This window comes from Hetaerina americana, unplaced genomic scaffold, assembly GCF_022747635.1.
Source record: "Hetaerina americana unplaced genomic scaffold, ioHetAmer1.1.p SCAF_5, whole genome shotgun sequence".
In the NCBI taxonomy this organism is placed as follows: domain Eukaryota; kingdom Metazoa; phylum Arthropoda; class Insecta; order Odonata; family Calopterygidae; genus Hetaerina; species Hetaerina americana.
Window position 1 is genome coordinate 16,674,695 of NW_027287095.1, and position 17,566 is coordinate 16,692,260.

Here is a 17,566-nt window from a genome sequence, read left to right on the forward strand (position 1 = left end):
TACCTTTCTTCTTTTGGAAAACCTCATAACAATTGTTTTATGATTCGTATTTGCATTTACTTCCATTCCATACCTATCGCACTGAATTTCCAATGCACTCCTTGAATGTTTATTTTCCTTTCTGTCCACTTCCTTTTCCTGTCTCTTCCTCTTTCTCGAAAATTACATAATATTTGTTTCATCAAAATTGATTCTCATTCCATATCTATCGCACGCAATTTCCAATGCACTCAGCAATGCATTCAACACCTCGGCTGACTGTTAAACTAGAGCTCGGTCATTAGCAAACTTAACTGATTTTACGAATTCCCAACCGACTTTCATTCCTATCTCCCATTCTTCCCATGCCTCTTTAATCATTTCCTTTACAAATGAGTTGAAGAGCACAGGTGAAAATGGACAACGCTGCCTAACTCCTTCCTCTTCCTAACACCGCCCATCCGGACGTGTAGGATATCATTACAATAAAAGAATTTTCACAAATGAATAGAGACCGAGGTATGAAAACTATAGGTAAAATAACGGTGGTATCACTCGGGGTTAATTGGCCAAATGTGTTGTCACTCTGGGAAAGGATTAAATGATAACTAAAGCTATGGAGTTTACTCTAGACTCGGAGGGAATGCCTTGGCCCATACTATTTATTCTAAGAACATTATGTTACGTTGGTAATCGCATACCGAGGTGGGGTTCGTGGTATTACAGTAAATACTAAGAGTAAGATAAGAATTGGAAAGAGTCGCAAATACCATAAGGAGCGGAATGAATCACATTTCATTAGAGGTGCAGTCGTGGGGTGCGCTTAAATGGATCGAGAGTCGTCATGGCTTCGAGACTCGTGGTGCGGGGGTGGCCCGAGCGATGGGCTCCGGCATGGAAGACAGGGGGTGCGCACCCCTGATTATCGCGCGAGGCAGGCCCTCAGCCATTTTGGTGCGCGACGCCATTTTCAACACGCTTGGTGCTCGCAGCGGCGCTTTCACCGCGGAATGAAATCCCCTCCAGTCTGCAAAAGTAGCCAGTGGCTCGCTTCTCAAAATTCCGAGAAGTTTTTGAATTCTTTGGAAATGGGATTAAATGTAATATCAAACTTTCGAATTCGCACAATTGAGTAATGCGAAAAAATTGACAATTGAAGACACGATCATTCATTCAAGATCTACATCTATATAATACCCTGCAAGTCGCCGCAAGGGCGTGTGGCGGGGGGTGTTAGCTCATCACACGTAAAAGTGAATAAAACCATAAGAAAAACCAACAATTTCATGCAAATCCACAACCACTGAGGCGTATATATTCATGCGAAAACCTTTTCAACTTAAGACTAAAGATTAGAGAGATGGACTGGAGAACGGATAGGTGTAAGATGAGGTTTTTCCGAAAGCAATTAGAGACAGCAAAAGCTGCTACTCACATCAACTAGAGATTAAAAAGAATCATAACTACGCATTTAGGTATGCGTGTGTATGCATGTGAGCACATATTTTAGTGTATGAATATGAACGTATGAATCTGTGAGTGCGTATTTGTTTACGTCTATGTGTACGCAATTACGCGCAAATATATATTTGAAGTAGCAGAGTCTATATTAACAACAAACATGTTTTTGCCTGAATTTACGAAATGGTGGCGGTGCCATATATATTCCTCTTGAGCCCGTGAAGTGGTTCCTAGTTCATTTGCATGTCAGAATTTTGTTTCTGTAGTTTCGTCTCTAATTCATGGTGCGTGCCTTTGTCTGTTCGTGTGTCGTGAATGACTGGTGTGGAAAGACCCCCTGCCACACCCCTTCCCTCTAGCCTGCAGGATACTATCAAGGAATAGATTTACACGAAGGCGAGCAAGTGCTGCGTCATTCATTGCCATTGGAGGACTTCAAACACCTGCAAATCAGAAAGTCCTGCAAACGTGACTGTTAACTTGGAGAAGCGGGCAACCAAGTCGACTGCAACCCGAGGGGACGCTGCCACATACGGCGCTTCTGCACACCTCTTCAAAGTCAATCCAATCTACGCCTATCAACCTGCTTCAAAGACCATGTTTCCTCGCCGTACATAACCACGCCCCAGATCATTGCTTTAAGGAGCCTTTTCTCGTGAACTTACTTCGTAGAAGTAGTATTTAGGGGAGGCGACCGACAGCTGAGGTCATTTGCGCTATAGGGGATGGACAAGAAAAGATGAAGGGTGGAGAGAAACCCGGCGTCGGCATTAGCCTACTCTTTGCGAAAGGCGCCAAGGAGTCCGCAGCTTAACGTCCCATCCGACGGACGGCGTACTCACTCACAGTGCGCTCCACAAAGCACCTCAAGTAGGGATCGACATACCTCTGAAAAATATTCAACACCGCCGGGATTTGAACCCGAGCCCTATGGATGGGAAGCCTGTACGATAGCCACCGCACCAATCCCGATCCCCACTTACTTCGTATGGACCAACAATTTGAAAGACTTAATTTATGATGTTGCAAGCCTAGTGTGTAATCACCCCGCCCACACACCTTAATACTTGCAGAATACCATGTAAATAGAGAGATAATAGAGGCCTCAGACGACTCCAAAACAATGGTAGTAAACCTAATTTCTATTCCTCCGGAACTATGTTTCTTTGGAAGAATGGTTCACGTATTTAAAGAGGTAATTATTTAAAAAAGTTTTTAAATATGGGTTATAAGACTTGGGGTTCGGGACAGCGACGCTTTGGGACGGTGTTTGACGAACATAGGGATAGGAATAGTTGGGGAGAATGTTTACGCGGATGAAGGCTGTCGAGCGGTGGAGAATGAATTACGTGGGGAGCGGAGGGTGGCTGGGAGAGAATCAGGGAAGGGAGCTTCGGGTGCCGGTATTCTCGTTTCGGTTTCTCTGCTTCTGACAGTGCTGGACGGGTTGGATAGGTAGGCTAAGAATGGGAAGAAGTGTTATCTCTGGGTGGCATTTTGTTCTTTTTTTTCTCCTCGCTGGCTCGACGGTTTATTGCGGGTATTTGGAAGGAGATTTGGGAAGAGAGATCGAGGATACAGAGGGAAATGACGAGAGGGTTCGGAGGTCGACGGTATTGACTTTCCGTGACCGGGTAACGAGCAGTTGATTGATTCAGCAAAGTCGTCGAGGTGCAATTCTTCGTGGACGATGGCGGCCTTTGGGACAAACCACAGCGCGCCTCGATCGCACGCCCGAGCGAACGAGGAGGGCCTTCCTTCCCACGGCGTCACACTTTCCCGCAACACGTTCGCGCCTTCCCCTGGCCCTCCCCGCCCCCCTGCTCGCGTGAGCCGGTGGTCCCCCTCGGACCGCTACGCCGAACTCTCTCTCCTTGACGTCCCGGCGCACACCGCCTCGTCAGCGTTCATGTTTCGCGAACATCCCCTCCGCCTCTCGCCCCGGATGGGTTGATTGATGCTGCGATGGCAAAGATCGGGGGCACCAGCTGAATGACCTTCGTCATACGAGATGGCTCCTGCATACCCACCCATGACGCTCACAACATGGTATATTACGATAAACTAAATCTCCACGTTAGGTACGAGTGGGTGTAGGTGGGGAAAAAATGCCATCTTATACCTGCCTGTTTTATTCTTAATATCTCTAATTTTACTAGCATAATCTATCCTACCGTAGTCCGATGGGGGTAATAATACATTTTCAACATCATTGCTAAAGAGACGTCCTTCCAATTAATGTAAGAGATTTAATGGCTAATTTAACCTTCGCTCCATTGAGTGATTCCCAACCCAACTCTTTTGATAATACTTTGGATACGCCTCTAATTTTATCATAACAACGTTTTACAAATATAGCTCCCCTACGATGCATGCGATCCAATTTGACAATTAATCCAACTTCATGAGGATCCCATGTACTAGCAGTATATTCTGAAAGAGGCTTGATCAACGACAAATAATATTTCTCTTTCACCTTTTCATCGACCACATTTCCTCAATACTCTTCTAATAAATCCCAATTTTTGGTTAGCTTGTCCACAAACATCACCAAGGCATTCGCTCATGACACCAAACAATTCTTCAGTTGCAAGTACTTCCTGCCTCCCTCCACCATGCGCTGTTGTTTTTCTTCCCAATAATTATCCGACCCAAACAGTCTCCCTTCTATTTAAAGAATTTTCGACATTAAAATTATATCCAATAGGCTGCTCCCTCGCCATTCATTAATACTTCCTTCAGCCAATTTCCGACAGCAAGTCTTTTCTCACTTACTCCATACAAATTCTTCGTCCGTTTTCCTTTCGAGCCGTTTTCACTCCCTTTCTCCTCCGCTAAACCTCTTCACAAAGCTCAATGTCATCCAGCCATCAACTCCTCACCTATCTGCAAAGGACAACCCATTTAATCTGCACGTACTTCTCCTGGAGAACGTTTTGATGTAAATCCGCGGTCATCGTGGCATGGTAGCAATTGATCGAACGAAAAAATGGACACCGGAAGTGCGAAAAGTGAACACGTGCGCCAATAGAGCAAGGGGAAGACGCCGGGGGGGACGGCCCGAGCGACGAGGAGTATTGGAGGACGAGGGGAGGGGATTGCCGTAAAGTGTGCGAGTGAGTGCATTATCATTATTTCAATTAAAATAATTATTATAAAAAACTTGCATGTAATTTCACAAACTAAATGTTAGCTCCATCGTACTAAGGCAAGAGAAATTAGGTGTAGGATTGATATGTATATTTAAGATTTCAATTTTCCCAGGATCGATACGATATTACAATAACGCTGTATGGTCGCGCTAGAGGGGAAAAGTATTTTGTATCTGAAGTAGTCTGGCGTGTAATTACCCCCTGCTACACATCCTAGCGGTGGCTTGCAGGGTACTGTGGAATAAAAATAGCCACAAAAACTATAAGTTTAAAAAAATCTTTTATGTGAATTGTGAACATTGTGCGAATCATGTCCTATTGCAATAATAAATCAGAAAAAATAGGATTTTTAAAACATTTGAATACATACATTTTGCAAAATTATAAGAGTTAGGAATCGAACTCGGGGCTCGCTAAAACGTATGAATTCAAAATTTCGAACTAATTCAACGACATTTCGTTAAAAATGTCGAAACATTTACTCAAACGGGCTTGCCCCTTATATTCGCACACATATTTAGAGAATGATTCGATTTACACTGCACAAAACTCGTTACAGATCTACGACATGTATACAACAATATATGTCCCTAGGTTCATGTTCCATTTCGTTAGGCTCTAACATAAGTAGTTCGATAGACTACAAAGAAGAGTGAAATTTGCGAATAATGTGCGATGATAGGTAGAAATGCTAATAGAGCCATCGCCCTTCCATCCAACATTTCCTTACACTATGGCATTACAAGACTGGGCTGAATTGAGATATAACACTAAATTTATTTAATGGCGCTGCCTTAGTTTGCGGATTTATCAGAGGTTGAGCTGACTCATTTGCAATTTCGTAGGCTTTCCAAATTACGCATTAGTAAAGTGTCAAAAGTATAAAGCTCTATACATATCCACACATAATTATACTATATATATATATATATATATATATATATATATATATATATATATATATATATATATATATACATATACATGGTATAATCATTTATCAGCTGTTAACAAACCAAGAAATGCAGTTTTTGAGAAAGGCTAAGCTAAATATCTAATTAGGAGGGCAAAAACGAGAGTAGTAGGAACAACTGACCTAACTAGGAAGTGTTTTGGACCAAAGCGGTCAAAGTAGTAGGGACGTAAGGAGAAGAATAGTGTTAGATAAAGGAGCTTCCACAAGGAGGAGGGAATTAAAGACAGAATTGAGAAAGGATGTTGAGAAAAGGTTCGCCTAAACTTTTACATGGAGCGTAGCTACGTACGGAGCGGAAACGTGGTCATTGAAGCTGGATGATTGGAGGATTTTGAAACGTGGGTGTGGAGAAGGATTGAGAAGGTGAAATGGACCGATAGGGGTGTTAGGACGGGATGAAGGGAGAATAGAAGTATGAGTAATTGAAGAAGGGCATATTTTAGCGTTGCATGTCGATTTCTGTTTTTCTGGGAATGGCATGGGAATCGTTGCCGCACTGCTGGGTAGCTCTGTCCATCCAAAAACTACCTTATCCGGTAGAATACCAATTATACTAATTACTATCACTAGACGTACATAAATCCATATTAATATCTTTCATTTAATAATTTTTCTAACGAAAGCTTCTTGATGAGAGGGTAGAACGTTAGGCAAACGAGGAAGGGGCAGAAATAGGGGATAGGGATGTTGGACGGGATGAAGGGATGAAGGAAGTAAGCCGAGGGGCTTATTATAGCGTCGAATACCATTCTGTATGTTGAGAGGTAAGTACATGTATCGTTGTACCTTAGTGTATTAAATACCAGTAATATACGAGGGTGGTCTGAAAAGTTTGCGACCTAACAAAGATACAAGACATTTTTTCTGAAATTTTCTTTGTCGGAAACTTTTCAGACCACGCATGCAATGTACATCCGAAGTCTGTCCGAAAAGTATCCGTCCTGCGTTTTTATTTTTTTGATTGTGATGGTGTTGTTCACTATGAATTTGCTCCAAGAGGTCATACGATCAACAAAGAACACTACGTTGAAGGTCTGAAAAGATTGCGTGATGCCGTGAGAATAAAACCACCGCGTCTCTGGTCAAGCTATGAATGGCTTCTCCACCACGATAACGCGCCAGCGCATTCATCGAACCTTCTGCAGCAATTTTTGGCGAAACACAATATTGTACAGCTTCGCCAGCCTCCGCAGAGTCCCGAGATAGCTCCCTGCGACTTTTGGATGCTCCCATAATTGAAAATGGCGCCCAAAGGAAAGCGGTTCGACGACATAGAGTAATGCGACGCACGAGCTGAAGGCCATTCCAAAATCTGCGTTCGAGGACTGCTTTAAGATGTGGAAGCACCGCCGGGAGCGTGTGGTTCAATCAAATGGGGACTACTTTGAAGGATGCCATGGCCCGGATTACGAAGATTAGCACCAATGCCAAGACATGAAAGCAGGTCGGATACTTTTCGGACATACCCCGTAATAGCGGCAGCCTCTACTGCGTGGAAATTCGGCATTATGCAAAACAAAAATTTACAATTTTATCATTTTTCAAATTCCTCGCTGTTGCATATTGCGGCGGAAATGGATGGCGGTTGGAGGCATCGGTTATTGGTGTAGCAGGGGATTGGGGAGGGAGGCGAGTCAGGCGAGGTGCTGGGGGATGAGACGAATGGGGATGGTCCATTTGCTTCAGGCTGTTGTACTGCGATACTATTAATCAACGAAATCGTGGATGTGCATGCTTGTTGTGGATACACCTCCTGCCACACACCCTTCTGGCGGTTTTCAGTGTATCATGTACATGAACGCATGATGCGTAAATACGTAAGGGGACAATATTGAAGCAAGAGATGAGACCTTCATATGGATTCTGTCCACACATCGAAAAGCTAGCTGCATCGATGATTTCGATTCTGCTGACCGTCCGTCGCTGGGCGACACGTGGTGTAACCCCCCCCCTCCCCCATCGGTCCAACCTGGGGTCGGCCAAGAGAGCGCGTCCCCCTCCCGGGCGCGATCCCGCTACTGCCCCTCCCGCCCCCTCAGGAGGAAGATGGCTGCACCGCACGTCACCCGGACGACAGCTTGTTGCGCGGACGCGATAACGGCAAACTCCACGGAGCACGTATTTTCATCGTCATGAAATGCAGTCCACCGACGAGAGTGGGTTTCTTTCTCATGGACGCAAGGGAGGGCACTGCTACACTTCCGATCAAGCCACCGGCTAAAGAAATACTTTCAAACTCTACATGCACGCAACACATAATAGTACACTCACTCCCTGCCCTACTCCATTCCGACCAACAACCCTATTCTTCCTCTCCTGCTCTCAACATGGCCACGGTCTCCAACGTGCAATGCCTCTCTCTCAATATCCCCTGCACCCACCTTTTCTTTCCTTCTCCCCCTCTCGCCACTTTGCCCTGCCCAGGACTTCTCCGTGTGACACAGGCACAGATCGTACTTGGGCCTGTACCTCTCAATCTGGCACAGCTTCCAAACTTGGGCTTACACGAGGGTAGGCTGAAAACTAATGCACACACGCTTGTACACCACAAACAATATGGCCTTCATAAGCACTCCCGGTGGCATGTGGAAGTAACATTCCCCATCAACACGCATTCGCAGGTTTGAGGTCGTTACATTCATCTGGTGTACATATTTTGAGAAGCGGAAGTATGGAGACTTGTAGCTAGAGGCAAAGAGCACAGAGACAACCCGGACGTTATTGAGTTCTGGGTTTTGGAGGAGGATGGAAGAAGTTGAATGGATCGAGGGCAATACAGACGAAGGGAGGTGAGGGGAGGGCGAAACGGGGAGCAAAGAGTGGGAGGGAGGAGGAGTGAAGGGAGGCAGGAAAAATACGAATTGAAGATTGTTTTTCAGCATAATGAGCGATTTTAGAGTATTCGTGTTCGTTTCACCGACGGCAGCCGACAGTGCTCTTGATCGCTTGATTTGATTTATTGCGTGAATTCCTTTCACGCAGTAAAGAGTAATCGATGGTGAAATTATTGATTTTAGACGATTATAAAAATAACCATCATTCCAAAAGTCAATGGGCATAGGTGACTCGTAAAACAAATTACACAAATAAGTTAGTGAATGAAAGATTATGATCGTTGGTCAATAGGTTGAGTGGCAACAGAAGTTTGGTGGGTACGGGGATTTGATACCGGGTCAGGGATGAGGGTGGCCAGGGGCTTGGACCATCAAGAGCTCATCTCAGTTGCGAAAGAAGCGACCCACGGGTATACAAAAACTCATCTCGGTATCTATTAAGTCCCCCATTATTCGTGTGTGCCTCAGTGCACGTACTCGGAGCCCACCCCCCCGTTTACAACTGGAAGCACGTCCGGGGGAGTCGTCGGATGAGTAGACGAATTCAATCTCCAGTGAATCATCCATTGTTGGTAACGCGCAATCGGGATTATTCCGGTTGCATACGCGGCACCAAAAGTTGGCGACTCTGCCATGGAGGAGGAGTACTTACTTCAATCGCGTCTTCGTCAACTACTCCGCGCCACTCTCTCCCCTCCCTTAATTCTACGCCTACGCCCTGCGAATCATCACGAGAGTGGGTGGCAGGGGGTGGAGTTTACCATTAGTTAAGATTTTAACCGCGATTGGACAGATTTTTTCTAACGGGTATTTTTCTAAATCGGTGGTCACCAATCTTTCCTGCAGTCAATTCCACTCTCAACTTCTGGTTCTGATCATGTCGTTACCAATCTATGTACGTATACGTTCCTAATGCGGGGCTACAATTTCCCTCGTCCGTCAATATCAAAAATCATTTACAATTATTAATAGCCCAATAGGCTAAGTCGTGCGAGGGATCTTCGTGATACCACTAGCTCCCAAACCCAGGACTTCCAAAAATAAAAACCTCAATCTCCGATCAATCCCCTAACGATTAATAAGGAGACGGGGAGCTTTTCCCGGTGTCCTGGTCAAACCGTTTCACTCGAGTCGTCCGTCAACCTCGGCTGAGGATGACGGCTTGACCGGCAAAACGTCAACCGTGACATTCGTGAGTTTACTATATTTCTGTTTGTATGCTTGGTTAGGTTTTTAAATATATATGTACACTCACTAAGATAACTCAGGCAAATAAAAACACAAGCAAAGAACAAAAAAGAAACTTACACTAAAGGGCCGATCAAAATTTTCGGCGTCACAACCACATTCTTCGGTGGAAGGAAGGAGATCTATGCATCTAAAATCGCTCCGTTGGGCAGGCAATATCCCTCTTACTACTGAGGTTTCGCCTATAATAACGTGGAGGTAGAATTATTCCATCATGGGTCAGCGTTGAAACTCGTACTATTATTGGCAGTCTGTACTAGGTAAATACAATGTTTAACACCACACTAAACAGGCTAAACTTCGATCCCATTCCATCGCATTAAGATATCTAAATTTTCTGCCTCCCAACATTCCATCCAAAATGTGACCGATTCCCTTTCCCTCCAACTTAGCTTTCCCACAGCATTCTCACCTCCATACGGGCGTCTGAAACCACGGCCTTCAGCATATTATTGCCTCAAATTTCCCACAGCATCCACTTGCCCTGCCTTCCATTATCCCAACAAACCTCTCTCCTCCACTAACATATCAAGAATCATAATCATCCCTGGGTTTTTCTATGCGACCAATTTTTCCCGCGTCTCCCAAGGTTTCCAAACAACATTTATCCCCTTGCCTCATCGATCAAGCCTCCGAGCCGTGCCATAAACGCTCCATATTTTTAAGCTTTCTCTAATGTACTCTTATTGTATTCCTAACTTAACGCCCATGTCATCATCTCCCACCCCATTGTAAAAATAAAACGACTTGCATTCCGCTATAAGAGGGCTCACTTCCCGATAAAAGTTGGCGGCCGTCAGTCCGTCTCCTACACAAGGAATCGACAGGTCGTGCACGCAAAAATCCTCGTGATTGCGACGTCTCCCATCTCACGGTGGCCAATAATAACATTACGAATCACATTTAACTTTCTTATTTATGAGTTTCTTTTTTACGTAAAGCGATTCGCATTATTCCGGCACAGAGGGAGAGGTGGAAGTAAGGGGGAGGGGGGGGGGAGAAAGGCGTCCAGGGAGCTCTGCGGAGTCGGACTTTCGGGTTACACGAGTTTGCTCGCGGGACTCCTCGACCAGAAAGGTGAATGATTCATAGTTCCAAAGGTAAGGAATCTGTCTACACGCTATAAGAAGACTCATAAAAATCTTGAAAACTTCTAACATCGCGGGGACAGGTCAAATATCACCCACAGTTTTCACACCCACCGTTCTTAAGCATTTAAAACATCAACTCGTAGACGAGTCAACATGCGCAAACGAGCAAAATACTGCTTGGAGAGCTTTAAAATTGCACGGAAACATACAAAATGAAATATGTTCAACAAATAAAAACCTAATTTAAAAAAAGATAACATTTTATCTAACAAGTCTGCGATACCGAGAAAGATTGCCACAGAGGGGCGAAGACAATGAGCGAGGAACGGAAGAAGGTGCCAAACAACGGAAGCCGGAAATAAATAAATAACAACCGCAGCGAAGAGTCAGTGGGAAAGAAAGCATTAACGTCCAACTCGACGGAATGTGACATTTAGCTCCGTGGCTCTCTTATGTACTTTTTCAGCGAGACGGAGGCATTCGCATTTCCTTCCGTTCGACGTCCTTACCGCTCAGGTAGTGTCGAATCCATTTCTTCTTGGGAGGCGGCGGAATCCAGGCATCGTTCGCCTCCGTCTCCACGACGAGGACACCCATGGTGCACCGGGGCGGGAGTCGGCGACCGTCGCAGCGCCGGAATGCGGCGGGAGGGGTCGTTATCCACGGCTTCCCCGCCCCCCTCCGACGCCTAACTGTCGCCCTCGAGCGCGCCTCCGGAAGCCGGAGGCTCACGCGACGACCTCAAGCCCCCGAGGGGAAGGAACGACCCCCTCCGCCCCAGCGACCCAAGAACTTCACTTCACTAAAACCGACACGCACACACACACACACACACACACAAGCACTGTAAAAACAAGGCACGCACGCGGGCACGCGCGCAACACAGACACCACTTCAACAACCAAAGTCGCACGCACGCGAAGATGAGTAGAACAAAAATCCACCAATTCCTCTCTCTCTCCTCTTTATTTCTCTCACCCTCCCTTCTCACGATGCTGTCGCGGCGCCTCTGGGAGTCACCGTGCTTCCGGGGGCCGTGCGGTGTCCCACCGGCGGAGGGCAAAACGGGGGCATCGCGCCCCCCTCTTCGAAACGGGCAACTCCGCTCACTCCCGGCCGAGCGCGCCCACGGGTCGGGTCGCCACGCTCGACACGACACCAGACTTTCTACCGCCCCACAATGCGCCAGAGGTCACTCCTCCTTCCACCAAGCAACACACACCTCGGGGCAGGGCCGGCTGGCTAAGGCCATGGTCAGGGCCGGTGGGGAAGGCGCGATTTCTCGTGTATCCTTTCGCGATCCTCGCAGGGGCGTTAACGCACGCACACACACAAAAACACACGTGGTTAGAACGGTAGTATCCTCTTTCCTTCGGATCGAATCCCCGAGGGTGACCTGGGGGGGGAGTAAAATCTGTCGTCGCGGACGCAGGAGGGGAAAGGGGGGACGGTGAGGATGATGGGCAGGCAGTAGAAAGGACGACGGGTGGTCACACCCGCCCCTTCCCTCCACACCTACGGGACGTCAACCCCTGTGCCAAGGGCCGGCTGGGAGCGGTGCGAACCGCACGCTCCTCTCTTGTGCTCGCCGCCGATGGAGAGAGCGCGCCAAGCGACACGCTACGACTGACTCTCTCCTCTTCTGGCGCGCTGGTGCTGCCCTATCCGAGGGGGTGGCGTTGAGGCGAAGGGTGGGGGTAGGGGAGGGCCCTTCCGCCGCGCGCAATGGGTCACGCACCGCGGGAAGGCCGCCGCTGTCACCCGCGGGTGTCGCGACGGGAATAACAAAAGACGGCCGACGACCGTCGTCTCGACTTCTCCCCCCCCCCTCCGCCGACCCCTGGCTGGCTGGCTAAGGGAGCTCGGGCGCCGCGTCTGCGTTCGAGGCTTCGGCCATCGCCGCCGCTGGGATAGTAACGATGGGAGGGGGATGTGGGCAGGGGGGCGAAGGAAAGGAGGGGGGAGGGAGGGGAGGGCGAATGTTTGTGTGTGTGTGTGCGTGCGTGTCGGCGACCTCGCCGGCGTTCAGTTCTGTATCTGCCGTCGGCGGGGCCCGTTATCCCCAGTCGGCGGGGTGGGAGAGGTGGGGGACAGGGCGGCAGGGGGAGGGGCGGCCACGAGGGCACTTTCTCTTCGCGCGCGCGCGCGTGAACGGCGGCAAAGGGGGGCGGGAGGGGAAGGAGGGAAGGAGGTATGGGCGGCGGCGGACGTGCAAGGGCGGACGAACGAGGTCCAGGGTCGTTCGCTCAGCGATCTTCTTTTATTCCTGGCCCCCTTTTTTTCCCCTCCGCGCCCCCCCTCTCTCTCCGCAAGCGCGAATTTCGCACGCGAGACGACGGCGCGGACCCCTTCGTCCCCGCCCTCCCCCCTCTTCGCCCCTCCGTGACCGCGGACGCCCAGCCCGTACGACGTCCCCCCACCCCCCGCTGGAAGACCGTCGAAATAACAGTCGCAGCAGCGACCCGAGTGCTCTCACGACTCGGCTACGTCGCTACTACTACGGTGTCCTTTCCACGAGGGAGTAGTCGTGGAGAGAGAGAAAGACCAGTCCACTCAGGGCCTGGATTCCCCTCGAGTGCGAAGAGGGCGGCGATTAGGGCCGCACGAGGACGCGATTGGCCTATCGCACTTTAGGAGTAGACTAGGGCCCGATCCTCGGCCCTCGAAATGCAACCCCAATGACGAAATACACGAAAAACCGATCGATTTTCGAACAAGCGACCTGCTAAAAAAAATATGAGGTTTATGGAAGAGATCGAAAGAAGTTCGTCAAATAAAATAAATAAAGAAAATGGACCAGAGCGAGTGTGGGTGGTTGTGGCGGTGTGTGGCGATCTCGGTTCGTTCGAGAATCCCGCAAAAACAAGACCATAAAAGGAAAGGGAGGGGGGAGAGGAAGGGTCGCGATTTGAATCCACCGGGGATTGACTAGAGACGAAGGCGCGGATTGTTTTATTTGTTGATCACCGCGCCCTCGCGAAACGGAATGCTGCACGGTGCGTGAATGAGAGGAGGTGATGGAAGAGGTGGCAAAGGGTCGACTGGCAATTCGGGAGGGTCCGAGTAATGAGGCGGGGAAAAGCCACCGCCGGACGGCGACAACACAACACTCTCCCTCACTTGCCAAATGTCGGGGCGTCGACCTCGGAGGGCACCCCTGCTAATGTGGGAGGGGGCGAGGAGTGGGAGTGTGGTGATAAAATACACCGCACGCACTCTATGGGAAGGCGTGGTCAAAGGTCCGACCAGAGAGAGGGATGGATATCCTCCTGGTTCGCTTTCCTTCCGCCGCTGCGCTCGGCTGAGCGCGTGTCCGCTTCTTCGGAGTGCCGTGCTCGCCCCTCCCGCCGCCACCGCACCCGGCCTTGCACAATCGGCTGCGATACGAAGAGATTCGGACGGCACGCGACGACACTCGAGAGATAACAACTCCTCCAGATTGGCCGCTTGATAGCAGGGGAGGGGGGCGATTCTCAAGGAGGTGTGCGACGGGGCGAAAATAAAACCATCCGCGTATTTGGCCTATTTTCGCCAGCTCGTCCTTAGAGGACGAGAAGAAAACGCGAATATGCAGTCGGGGAATCGCACGACGGCGAGCACACGGAGTGAGGGAGAGGGATGCGGGCGCTCCTCCACCCTGGGCTTCGAAACAAAGGGGACGGGCGTGGGGGGAATGGATGAAAGAGCGACGACGACCTTCTGGAACGAGGCGATGAGCTTCTTATGTCACTTCCGTCCGATTCGATCCGAGAGGGCAACAGGAGCAGACGGGAGGGGGGGCACTCGCGACCCCCTTTCCGCAGTGCGTCGCCTCTCCTTCCTTAAGTCCTGGGGTCGCTCGCTTTCTCGGGTCACTGTCGTGCTTGGGGTTTCGCCGGGGAGGGTCGGGAGAAGGCCTCCGGGGCGTGATGTTGAGGCACTGCCCACCCACCACGCTCGAGACGGGGTCCCCGCGGCCCCGGTAGGCGGGAGGGGGGAAGGATCCACCAGCCCCCTACAAACGGGCGGCCCTCGCACTGCCGCCCCTGGCGGCGATTTAAGTCTCGAAGAGCGGACGGGAAATGGAGCGAGCGAATGAGGGAAGGCCAACGAAACCACTCCACCCGTCAGTCAGTCACACCGTCAGCACACGGACTGAGGGACGACACGTTATCTCTCGCCGTTCTCACGTGCCACGGGCACCCGACTGGGGGAGGGGGGGGTTGTGGCGCCGGCGGGCGAGATTAGAGAGAAGATAGGGGAAGGAGGAGCCCACCCTACGCCCCAGGCTCTTTTAAAGAATCCCTTCTCATCCCTGACCTTCCCCTTGGTTAGGGACTCCTGTCGGAAGGTCACTCTTGTGTGAGGCATGCACGAGGAGGGCAGCAGCCGCCCAAGGTAATGGGGGAGGAGATGGATGGGCCAGGAGCGATAACGAACATCTCATTCATTACGTACACACGATATTGATATGATACACGTGACATACGGAGCACAAACAAACATAAAGATAATGAACACCGATGTCCTCCGGCAAAACAGTACGTCCATTGAACCAACCAACAAGATGCTCGTTTCAGCAGTTGCCACCGACACCTTCCGAACGCTTCCGTTTCTCTCTCTCTCTCCGCCACAAACGCCCTCTCTCTGCAGAAGTACGTACGACAGCCAATGTGCGTCATTCACTCCCACATTATACGCCATTGCTACCCAGACAAAATACTCGATAAGAAAATCTTCCGACTTCATGGACCAGTTAAACTCTCGCCCCAAGTCGCTTACGTAAAACTGAAATGTTTAATTTCATAATCTCTTTAAATCCATGACGGATATAAATCGGAAAAAATGATAAAGAAATATACCCAATCACAAGAAAATGCTAAATTCATTTCAGGCCAACAGAGAAAGTGCGAAAGCGTTTCATTAAAAACGAAGCGACATTCTAAAATCAGCGAGCCACCCTCTCGCCTAAGTTCAATCGGCCAACGCGATTACTGCCCACCCCACTGCCCTGCCCTCCCCTTTCCTCGGCGACCTCTCCCTCCACACTAAAGATTCATTTTAACCTTACCTACACCACAAAGAAATAAAAAAAATTAATACACTGCCTTTCCTGCTAGTACGGTATATTGCAAGATATATGAAAAACGAACTCTTTGACTATGTAAAAATGAGGGAGTTAAGCTAAGGCAGGAATGCCATAATAACATCAAATGTAACATAGATACACTTATCTGAAGTAGTAGTAGTATTTAGGAGAGGCGACCGACAGCTGAGGTCATTTGCGCCATAGGGGATGGACAGGAAAGGATGAAGGGTGGAGAGAAACCCGGCGTCGGCATTAGCCCACTCTTTACGAAAGGCGCCAAGGGGTCCGCAGCTTAAGGTCCCATCCGACGGACGGCGTACTCACTCAAAGTACTCTCCACAAAGCACCTCAAGTAGGGATCGAGATACCACTGAAAAATATTCAACACCGCCGGGATTTGAACCCGGGCCCTCTGGGTGGAAAGCAATTACGATAGCCCCCGCACCATCTCGATCCCCCACTATACTGTAATACAGGCAATGCCGGTCATGGCAGAGCCGCCTGAAAAATTGTGTAGAGGCCAAGGGACAGTCCTTTGAAGAATTTTAAGTGTTTCTGCCAATCTGTTCCATAAATTCCTTTGAACAAATAATTCCATTACTTTTGGCTCGGAATTTGGGGGGGGGGAGGGACTTGAAAGAACGGGGTTCATCACCACTGTATCCCGGAGTATCCAAAGTTTTTTTTTTGAGCTTAAGCTCGGATTTCTACGCGAGAGTATGCACCACCGCTGCTCGAACAGGCACACACCCCCTATTTGCCTCCTCCCCATCCCCCCTTCCCCACACACAGCCTAGGGTCGGCGCCTCCGAACTTGGACAGCTCCTTGTCTCCCCCTTCATACACGAAGCACAGAATTGGGGCGAGATCCAGAGGGACGGAGAGCCCCTCCGTGCATTCGAATCTCCCGAGGCGAATGGAGCCCCCCCCCACAACTCCCTCCAACCTCTCCACAACATTATCTTCTCAATGAATCCCTCCTCGCCGTACCCTGCACCCCTGTCATCCTCGTCTGCATCCTTCCTTCAATGCCAACTCCGTCCGGACTCGTGTGTGGGTCAATGCACCACACACCATAAGATCCGTGTCCATCCGCAAGAAAAGCCTTCCTCCCGCAATCTCCCTCCCCTGTCCACCCGTCTCCCTCGGCACCCCCTCCCCACCGCACAAGTAAATCAGCGAACGGCGCGTTTTCTAGAACGCACGAACGAGATTGTAGAAGTTGGTGAGTAGTCACTCAGTCACTTTTTTGTGTCTTCACACGCACAAATAAGGCACTAATGAGAATATCTACTTGGATCTCCCTTGTCAGGGCAACCACTTCTCCTTCAAAGGGTGACGTTGAGATTCAGGAAGGGTTGTACACAAGGGCGGATGAGCAATGTGGAGCAGGAAAGGGGTACGGTGGCCTCCCTTCGCCCCACCACACCATTTCCTCCCCCCCTCTTCCCATCTCTCGCCCGAATCCAAACCCACTCCTGGACAGAACAGTCGCTGATTACACCCCACGTAATAAACAGGAAATTGGAATACAAGTCCCAAACGCGATTATTTCATTGAAGTTTTCACAGATAAATTGCATCAAGGAAGGAAATTCAAGTCGCCCTTGAACGGGGAATATGATCGTCTAGTCAAGACGAAAGGCGAGATCATTGAGCAAGCGATCGCCTAGTGCAAGACCAGCGACTTCGGATGGGATGTTCGCGGCAGATTGCAGGAGATATGGAGAGTTGAAAGGGCGTTCGCTGAGGCGGCAG

At 49.4% G+C, this 17,566-nt stretch overlaps 1 protein-coding gene across 1 annotated transcript in view; it reads right to left on the reverse strand.

The window, feature by feature from the left end:
- The window catches only part of LOC139693535 (nascent polypeptide-associated complex subunit alpha, muscle-specific form-like), a 111,252-nt gene extending 99,844 nt beyond the window's left edge, over positions 1 to 11,408 (reverse strand). Inside the window, exon 1 of the mRNA XM_071591729.1 lies at positions 11,251 to 11,408. Within this exon, the coding sequence (XP_071447830.1) occupies positions 11,251 to 11,338 (88 nt within the window). The 5' untranslated portion in view covers positions 11,339 to 11,408. The remainder of the gene's footprint in view (positions 1 to 11,250) is intronic.
- Positions 11,409 to 17,566: the final 6,158 nt, after the last annotated feature.